At 46.2% G+C, this 10273-nt stretch overlaps 1 protein-coding gene across 1 annotated transcript in view; it reads left to right on the top strand.

Moving 5' to 3' along the window:
- The window catches only part of ANGEL1 (angel homolog 1), a 34430-nt gene extending 29016 nt beyond the window's left edge, over positions 1 to 5414 (top strand). The window contains exons 8-10 of the mRNA XM_004371066.2: positions 3144 to 3213; positions 3751 to 3914; positions 4884 to 5414. Of these exons, the coding sequence (XP_004371123.1) occupies positions 3144 to 3213; positions 3751 to 3914; positions 4884 to 5044 (395 nt within the window). The 3' untranslated portion in view covers positions 5045 to 5414. The remainder of the gene's footprint in view (positions 1 to 3143; positions 3214 to 3750; positions 3915 to 4883) is intronic.
- The last annotated feature ends 4859 nt before the right edge of the window (positions 5415 to 10273 follow it).

Below are 10273 nucleotides of genomic sequence, written 5' to 3'. Positions count from 1 at the left end.
AAATTATTCCTAGAGTTAAATGAGAATGAAAGCACATCGTACGAAAATCTTTGGGACACAGCACAGACAGTGCTCAGAGGTCAATTTAAAGCAATAAACTCACACATCAAAAAAGATGAACAGGCCAAAATAAAAATGTTAGCCCTACAACTCGAACAAATAGAGAACAGCAAAAGAAGCACTGAGCCACCAGAAGACTGGAAATAATAAAGACTAGAGCAGAAATAAATGAAATATAGAAGAGAAAAACAAGAGGAAGAATCAGCAAGACCAAAAGTTGGTTCTTTGACAAGATCAACAAAATTGACAAACCATTGGCCAAGCTGACAAAAGGAAAACAGGAGAAGAAGCATCCCAAATAAGAAATGAGATGGGGGATATTACAGCAGACCCAACTGAAATAAAAAGGATCGTAACATAATACTATGGAAAATTGTACTCCAACAAATTTGAGAAGCTAGAGGAAATGGACAAATTTATAGAAACACACTACCTACCTAAACTAACACAGGCTGAGATAGAAAATCTGAACAGACCCATGAGAAGAGATTCAAGAAGTAATTAAAAACAAAAACAAAAAACTCCCAACGACAACAACAAAAAAGCCCTGCCATGGACAGCTTCACTGGAGAATTCCACCAAACATTCAGAGAGGCGCTCACATCAGTACTACTCAAACTGTTTCAGAGCGCAGAAAAGGAAGGAATACTCCCGAATCCATTCTATGAAGCCAGCATAACCCTGATACCAAAGCCAGCCAAAGACTCCACAAAAAAAGAAAATTACAGATCAGTATCTGTCATGAATATAAATGTAAAAATTCTCAACAGAATTGTAGCCAATAGAATTCAACATCATATAAAAAAAACAATAACTATGACCAAGTGGAATTCATACCAGGTATGCAAGGATAGATCAGCATTAGAAAATCAATCAACGTAATCTACCATATAAAAGGAACAGAAGAGAATAATCACATGATCATCTCAATCGATGCAGAAAAGGCATTTGATAAAGTCCAACACCATTCCTGATAAAAAATTTCAATAAAATAGGAATAGAAGGGAAATTTCTCAACATAATAAAGGGCATCGTCACAAAACCAAGAGTCAACATCATTCTCGACAGAGAGAGGCTGAAAGCATTTGCCCTGAGAATGGAAACAAGACAAGGATGCCTTTTATCACCACTCCTATTTAACATTGTACTGGAAGTCCTAGCTAGAGCAATGAGGCAAGAAAAAGAAATAAAGGGCATCCAATTTGGAAAGGAAGAAGTAAGACTATCCCTATTCACAGATGATATGATCCTATACATAGAGAACCCCAAAGAATCCATGAGAAAACTACTGGAACTAATAGGTTCAGCAAAGGAGCAGGATACAAGATTAACATACAAAAATCAGTTGGATTCCTATACACCAACAAAGAGAACTTCAAAAAGGAAATCAGGAAAGCAATACCATTTTCAATAGCCCTTGAAAAGATGAAATACTTAGGAATAAATCTAACCAGGAACGTAAAAGACCTATACAAAGAAAACCACAAAACACTATTCTAAGAAACCAAAAGAGACCTACATAAATGGAAAAACATACCATGCTCATGGATAGGAAGACTCAACATCATGAAAATGCCAGTCCTACCCAAACTGATCTATAGGTATAATGCAATCCCAACCCAGATATCAATAGCAGTTTTTAAGAGATAGAAAAAATCATCACCAACTTTATATGGAAAGGAAAGAGGCCCCAGATAAGCAAAGTATTATTGAAGATAAATAAGAAAGTAGGAGGCCTCACACTACCTAATCTCTGAACCTTCTATACAGCCACGGTAGTCAAAACAGCCTGGTACTGGTACAATGACAGACACATAGACCAGTGGAACAGAATTGAGAACCCAAAAATAAATCCATCCACCTATGGTCAGCTGATCTTTGACAAAGGACCAGAATCCATTAAATGGGGAAAAGGAAGCTTTTTAATAAATGGTGCTGTCAAAACTGGATGGCCATCTGTAAAAAAAAAAAAAAAAGAAACAAGACCCCATACCTCACACCATACACAAAAACTAACTCAAAATGAATCAAAGACCTAAATATAAAACCTAAAACAATAAAGATCATGGAAGAAAAAATAGGGACAACACTAGAGGCCCTAATACATGTGTCTTCTTTTTTCTTTACACGTGTATGTATATGTATGTATCTACCACCCACCTGTCAGTTTGTTGTACTGTGGTGGCTTGTGTGTTGCTTTGATGCTGGAAACTATGCCACCAGTTTTTCAAATACCAGCAGGGTCACCTATGATGGATAGGTTTCAGCAGAGCTTCCAGCTTAAGACAGACTAGGAAGAAAGGCCTGGCAGTCTACTTCCAAAAATTATCCAATGAAAACCTTATGGATCACAGCAGAACATTGTCTGACTTGCTCACTTTGGACACATCATTAGGAGGGCTCAATCGCTAGAGGAGGACATCATGTGTAGTGAAGTAGAGGGCTGTCGAGCGCAAGGGAGGCCCTCGATGAGATGGATTGGTACAATAGCCACAGTGATGGACTCAAATATGCTGGCAATTGTGGGGATGACATAAGACCAGGCAGCGTTTCATTCTGTTGTACATAAGGTCATCATGAGTCATAGTTGACTCAGTGGGAACCAACAACAATATATGTATGCATATGTACATATTTGTGTGTATATGTGTGTATGCATGTATTTATACATACATACATATTACGATGTGTGCTTAGAAAATCTCTGAATTTTGGTAACATTGGTTGCGTCTGGAGAAAGAAATTGAGTGGTGGGGGCAGGAGTGGGAGACTTTTCACTGATGATTTTTCTACATTTTGATTTTTTTTACCATGTTGGATGTATTACCTATTCTAAAAAATAAATTTAAATTAAAAAAAAAAATGGTGCTGAGCCAAGGAAGACTATGTCAGAGGCCTCTATGTTTGCCTTCCTGAGGTTCCTGGCTTTGGTTCTTGGCCTTCTTCTCCCCTCACCTTCTTACTTTCTGTTTCCCTTTCTGGAGCAATCCAGTCAAGGATCTGAGAGGGAATCCATGGAGAGGCTCTGACCCTGCTTCACAGTCTATGGATGTTAAAATCTTTATCTCTGTGGTCCTCTACAGAGCGACCTGCTGGCTGGGTCGAGTCTGTCCTTGAGGAAGATATATCCGAGCCTGAACCTGCCTTTCCCAGGTAATCTTCCTTCCACTTCCCTTCCACTTTCATTCCAGTCCCTCCTACGTTATGAGAGAGATTCCCACTGTCTTTCCTGAGGCCGAGTTTAGGGAGCATTTTTTACTAAATGCTCTCTTCTCCTAATGGCTGCTAAATTTACAGAGTGGCATACAGGTGTGCAGAGACCAGAGGTGCCCCCTACGCACGTTCTTGCAGATGACAAAGCCCTTGCCCTCCTTCCTCGGGAGCAAGCCCTCACAGAAGAGCATGCTGGCCCACACTCAGGGATATGTTAAGTAGACTTTACCAGGTAGCAAGTGGAGAGGAGGGAGTGAGGAATGTCACGGGGACTCAGTGAGGAATGTCAGGGGGACTCAGTATAATTGTGGCTGTTTCTAGGCTAATTTTAACTAAGAATGCCTGCCTCTTATTAGCATGGTAAGGAATGTGCTGAGATTGAGTCATTCGGGGATATCCCTTAAACCCACAGAGAATGTGTCCTTGGAAAGGTTCAGTAATTTTTGTTGACTGACATCTCCCCCTCCATCCCTGTAGGACTGTAGGTGCCATCCAGCACTGCCTCCACCTGACCTCGGTGTATACCCATTTCCTGCCCCAGCATGGCTGCCCAGAGGTCACCACCATGCCCTTGGGTCTTGGCACGACAGTGGATTACATCTTCTTCTCAGCTGAGTCCTGTGATAATGGGGACAGAACTGGTAAGCCTGTTAGATCCTGGGTTCCTAAAGGTCACCCCAAAGGTCCCTGGGAAGAGCTGGTAGTAGGTCAGGCGTTTGGTGGCATAGCTTGGGCTGCTAGAGTTGGGACCAGCCAAGGAGCAGATTTCATACCTGCCTGGCACTAGTCTCATTATACTTCTCATAGGACACTTGATTGCCTTCTCTGTCTTTATCCTTGCAGTATTAGAGAGAGGTAAGTAGAACAAGCACTCTCTATCCCTATTTTAGAGGTGAAAATAGAGCACCAGTTAGTGATTGACTTTGTTCATCAGCAGCCAGTTAATGAGGGACTTGGTTAGGTTCCTGTTGCCATTGAGTCAATTCCAACTCAATGACTCTATAGGACAGAGTAGAACTGTCCCATAGGGTTTCCAAGGCAGTAATCTTTATGGACATAGTCTGCCGCATTTTTCTCCTGAGGAGCAGCTAGTTGGTGGGTTTGAACCGCCAACCTTTCGGTTAGCAGCTGCGTGCTTAACTACTGTGCCACCAGGGCTCCTTTTAGTTAGGTTAGAGACCTTATTTCCTGTCTTCTCAACCCAGACCGGTAGTCACAGCCTAGCAGTCCCCTAGCCCCATGCCTGTTTTGTTTACAGAATTTTTTTTTTAATGTTTGAATTAGTTGCCTGCATTTAAAATTCAGATTTTGTATTTAAAAAAAAAAAAAATGTAGATTTCTAGCTTCTCCTGGAAAATCAGAAACTCTTGTAATGCTGGGCCTGGGCATACACTTTCCAGTTTGCCACAGTCCCCTGCACTTTCCTGCTTCATTCATTGATACTATCATGTAGTATCTCTGAGAAAACAAGGCCTCTTCAGGCAGAGGCAGAGGAGAAGGTGAGGGAGAGTGGGGCGGCCAGGGGAGTGCTGCCTACAGAAGGCTCCCTCCCAGCCTCAGGCAGTGTGACTGTGGCTTCTTTACCCACTGGTTTCCACTTTGTGCCCCAGATCGCAGGTTGTATCGAGATGGAACTCTCAAGCTTCTGGGCCGTCTCTCCCTCCTCTCTGAAGAGATTCTCTGGGCTGCCAATGGCTTACCCAACCCCTTCTACTCTTCAGACCACCTCTGCCTGCTGGCCAGCTTTGGAATGGAAGTCACCGCCCCATGATGGGGCTCCCAGGGGAAGAGGGCTTCTCCTCCAGAAGAGCTCACTGGATCAGAGACTGTGGAAATATCCCATGCTTCTGGAAACTTAGATCCAAGAAACTTAAGTCCCCTCCCCTCCCCCTCCTCCTTCCCTTTGTCCCATGGTTAGATTTCCCCCAGGTGGTCCCTGCCCCACCCAACCTCTTCCTAATCCTGTGCCACATACTCAGTGGCCCTGGGAGAGGCAGAAGGGGGGTTCCCTCTTCCTTCCATGTATCCAGCACTCCCCCTTGATTTTTAATTACCAGGGTTGCGGGAGCTATTGATCTCATTGGTTATTTGCTTTCAGGCCATTTCTTGGTACCTTCTTCCCGACCTTCTCCCTGCCTTCATGACCTCTGGGCCCAGCCCTCTTGCCTGGCATGCACCTGTGAGCTGTGTATGTTGTGCATGTGTCTTCTTGGGGTGGGGATGCTCTGTGTACAGCCATGGCTGCGTCCGACCAGCCCCTTTCCACATTGGGGCTGTAGGCGTAGAGACAGGTTACGGGCATGATGTAGCACTGTGTGCTGCCGGGCAGCAGCAGGGGCATGGGCCCTTCTCTCTTTTTATCCTCTGTGTTTCCTTAGGGATGCATCACACCAACCAGGGTATAATCCTTGTCTGGCCTCTGGGAGCAAATGGGCCCTACAGTCTGGAGCAGCAGATTCAGGGATGTACCACCTGCCCCAGTGGCTTCTGCGCCTCTGATACAGGGCTCCCCAGAGGCCTGGCATGAATTCTTTAGGGCTCTTCCCTTTCCCCAGGTTGTCTTGAGGGAGGCAAAGTTTGAATCCTGTGTGGGTTCATTGGGCTGGGATGGTGGCTTGAGGTTTAAGACTTTTAGAGGAGGAGGAGAAACCCCCCAGGAAACTCTCTTGTCTTACTGGACTCTGCAGCCTTGAGAGCTGAGGCAAGGGCAGGAGAAGTAGTGGGGGGAAGAGCAGGGAGGCTCTGCAGCTGCCTCAGCTGGACTTGTTCTTTCCTCTGCACACCTTAGAAACAAGTTTCTATTCTTTTTCTCCCCCCACATTTTACTTTCTGTTGCCTCCCTCTTCTTCCAGTCCCTTCCATTTCTCTCTAGAAAAGCCTGGTATTTAGCTCAGGCCACACCTTAGCACAACAGTGGCCTTGGGCAAAACTGGTCCAAGAACTTGGAGTGGTGGTGTTTGAGGATGTGCTTTGGCCAGCAAGGCCTTGGCTACTCATTGCCTCTGCTGTCCTCTGCAAGCACAGGCGCATGCTGGCCCACTCGGGGGCTCCCTAGCTCATACTGTGTCACCTACATGCTTACTCTGTCATTGCAGGGCTGTGGCCTGGGGTGAACCTGGGCTAGCTTCTCCCTGCACCCCTTTGACTCCGAGCAGCTTTTGGCCTGACAGGCTTGAGTTGCGGTTGCCCTACTTGGCCTCCAGAATGGGACTGAAGAGAATGGCCAGAGGCTTGTGTTAGGGACAGTTCCAGAGGTTAATGCTCTTCCCTTTTTGGAAAGCCAAAGACCCAGCTTGAATTCTGCTGCTGCATTCATGGTTATAAGCTTTCCGTGCCTGAGTTTATCTATCTCTGCTGTACATTTTGAAACACTGTTTCCTGGATACTGGGCCTGTGCCTGTCTGAGCCCCAGGCCTGTCTGTCCCCACTGCTCACATGGTCTGTCTCTCTGCTGGCACCTCCTGAGATGGTCTCAAGACAGTGCCCTGTTGGCTCCTAGGACTAGGGCCCCTCCCACTCTTCTCTCCTGCCAGGAAATGCAGGTAAAAGATGGCTAAAGATGACAGAGGACAGGCGTTTGATAGATTTTCTTTTCCTTGTTTTCTTACTTGTTTTTGTTTTGGAAATGAAATGGGGGTTTTAAATGGTCATTTAAACTCTCTTTTTCCAAATAAAGGTTTACCTATTTTTCCCTACTGTTGGTCATTTATTAGGATCCTGAAGGGCATGGAGGAGAGAGGGCCTGGAGAATGAGGTGGGCAGAGAGGAAGACAGGAGCTTTTGATTGGGAAGGTTGGGAGGTCCTAACTCTAGACCACACAAATTTGTTATAATTTTCCTCTGATAACTGAGGCAGATGGATCTGCTTTGTTCAACTCGTGCCACTTCCTTCCTCAGATACCCACTGCTCTGAGGCCTGGGGGGACCAGGGCTTGAGAAAAGCCGCCTACCCTGACTGTTGTAGGTTACAGCTCTCTCACCCATCCTTGACAAGCTGTAGGAAAATAACTTTCTACTGCTTCTCACCTTATTCCATGTGCTGCCCTCATGCCTCCCCCAGTCCACACTGCGTTTCAGAAGTGTCTGTGCTGAAAGTGGGGCACGATGGGTGTGTTTTCCTCAGAGCTGTGGCAGCTGCATGAGGCATGATGCATGTGGCAGATGCCTCCTGCTGAGTGCCTATTTTGGATAATCTCTTTGCATTCTGGAGCCAGGGCTGAGCTGCAGGCCATCTGTTGCTGGAATGATTTTTCTTCCTTCCCAGGCCTAACTCTGCTGGTACTTTTGTCCTCCTCCAGCTCCCTATGTGGCCAGCCCAGCCAAGCCTGCATGCCCATGGGAAGCCCTGAAAGCAGATGTGGTTTCCAGCCGCTGCTGAAAACAGATTCCCAGGCCCCACCCCAGACCTCTGACTCAATCTGAGAACCTGGATTATTTAAAGCTACCTGGGTGCTTCTGTTGAACCACTTGAGTTGGGATCCCGATTCAGGGGAAAGAAAACTTAGCCAGGTGGCCGGATTACAACTTGTCCTTGTAGCCTGGTTGGTTGGTGACTGTGGGTAAGTTACCTGTGTTTCAGTTCACATCCCTTGATGAAATGGATATTAAAGTAAAAATCTTTTCCACTTATGAGGCATTTTTAGATCTGAAATTGCTGTGTTTGGGCTTTGGCAAGAAAGGGGATGCTAAGAACTCCCGAGTATTATTGGTAGCGCTGGGGGTGCATAGTTTTTCTCCCTAGCCAGGCTGGACAATTGGGCCCATGGGCTGAGAATTATTTTACAGGTCCTAAGCTTTGAGGAGTACCCCCAGGGGTCCCTTGCCTGGGGTGGAGGGTTTTCCCCTACTTTCCTCAGTCACTAAAGGTTTGTACAGCACTTTTATTAGCAGCTTACAAAGTGTTCTGTCAGTGGACAGTAGCACTGCAAGGTGGCAGTTCTGGTGGTGTTCATCACTTTTATGTCTGAGGAAATAGAAATCTCAAAAGATACAAAATGGGAATCCCCTTGTTTTATTTCTTGCCACCCCAAGCTCCTCAGAACACAGCCTGTCCAGGAGTAGGAGAGACAAGGCAGACACACAGGGGTGGCCCTGGGAAGGGTGTGCAGAGAGGCAGCTGTAGGCAGAGAAGAGAAACAACCATCTAGGCTGCTGCTGCTGTTTTTCTTTCCAGTTCCTGCCCTGGAGTAGTTATTAACTATAGGAGGCTTGTTTTTTTTTTTTTGATTGATTACTTAATGCAAAAGTGTAGCTTCTTTTCTCCCAGGAGGTGGTGGGGCCCACCTCCTAGTTTCCACTAGGGGCAGAGAGAGCTGACCTGCGGCCCCATGTTTCCAAACCCCTCCCGGTAGCACCACACCTCTGAGTTTCTCTTCCCCTCCCAAACAAATGTATGAAACTGTTCTAGGCTAGGCCATCCAGATGAGAGAGTCTGCCTGGGTTGGGACAATGTGAATTTAATGTGTTTCAAAGGGAAACCTGCCCTTCTGCTCTGTCAGTTTTTTCCCTATGATGCTGAGGCCCGGGACCTACACTGCTGTGGAGAGAAATGCGGCCGCTACACTTCAGTTCTTGGAGGTGGTGTCTTTCCCACAACCGAATCTTTTCTGGTTAGGGGTTGGCAGGAGTCCATATATCTCTGTGCACATTCTCATGTGGGCTGGGCTCAGAGAGCTGACCTGAGTGGCCCATCTCCACCACTTGCCAGGCCTCTCCCCACCCATTGGCAAACACTGAGGTTCACAGGCAGCCGTGCTTGATATGACCACCACTTCCTATGACCGCAGTCAAGATGCCAGTTCCCGGCAGCAGCTGGGGGTGGTAGAGCCTCAATCTCTTCAGGGCTCAGGAATGCCACCTGCATCCAAAGGTCCAACCCAAATTAGTAGTGATGGTTAAGGTGTGTGTCAGCTTAGCTGGGCCATGATTCTTAGTGGTCTGACAGTCGTATGATGTTGTGATCACTTCAATGATGAGATTTGATATAATGTGATCACCTCCATGATAGGAACTGCTGTGAGTCGCCAATCAGTTGAAAGGGTGTTTCCTTGGGCGTGTGGCCTGCAACGAATATAAGTGGACATTCTGGCAAGGCTCGTGGGCTTTTGCTCGCTCTGGATCCTACAGCTGGCTCTTGTTCATCTGACCTCTGGTTTTGGGACTTGAGCTAACAGCTTACCCACAGTCTTGCCTGCCAATCTTGGGATTCATTGATCTTTGCAGCCTGTGAGCAACCGCCCTGCTCTCTGACCTGCCCATCTTGGTTTCGCCAATCCCTGCAGCTATGTGAATCTATCCTGACCCATGAACTTGGAATGTTCCAGCCTCTACAACCACGTGAGCCATTTCTTTGATATAAATGTATATTTATACGCTTTACTGGTTTTGCTTCTCTAGAGGAACCAACCTAAGACATCAGTCAAGTGTCTAAATTAGGCACGTGCTGTGAGCCTGAATGAAACAGGACAGCAGAAAATGCTGTAATGCCTTTATTCTCCCCCAGCAAGTTGGATCCTGATGGGCCCAGGAGTCTGTGATGACATTTACCTGGGGCCAGTGTCCATGATGAGCCTGCCTGACTCATGACAAGCGCTTGTCTAGCAGTCATGAGAGCAGTCCAAGGGCCTGTAGTGTATGACCCCCACATCATTGAAGCAAGCCCGTGAGGCCCTGTACTGGCTGTCATTTTAGCTGGACCTTATTGTGTAAATTACAACACTGCCTTTATGTAAGGGTGTAAAATCTCAAATTATTCATAGATTCAGGTTAGCTTTATTAAAATGCCCTTTTGGGGTATCATTTTAGCTGGATTTAAACACATCTGTAATATAACTGCTTCTACTTAATGGTGTGCAGTCCAAGACATTCATGGATTCCAATCGATTGCCTCTTCTTCCCATCCCTGCTCACCACCACACTTCTGAAAATAAGTGCCACTTCTAGCTAGGACTTCTTAGGGGTTGGCTGGGTAAGAAGTAGGAGATATCCTACCTCCTGTTTT

The sequence above is a fragment of the Trichechus manatus genome, unplaced genomic scaffold, assembly GCF_000243295.1.
Source record: "Trichechus manatus latirostris isolate Lorelei unplaced genomic scaffold, TriManLat1.0 scaffold00010, whole genome shotgun sequence".
NCBI classification, from domain to species: domain Eukaryota; kingdom Metazoa; phylum Chordata; class Mammalia; order Sirenia; family Trichechidae; genus Trichechus; species Trichechus manatus.
This window is presented reverse-complemented; position numbering and strand designations above follow the sequence as displayed.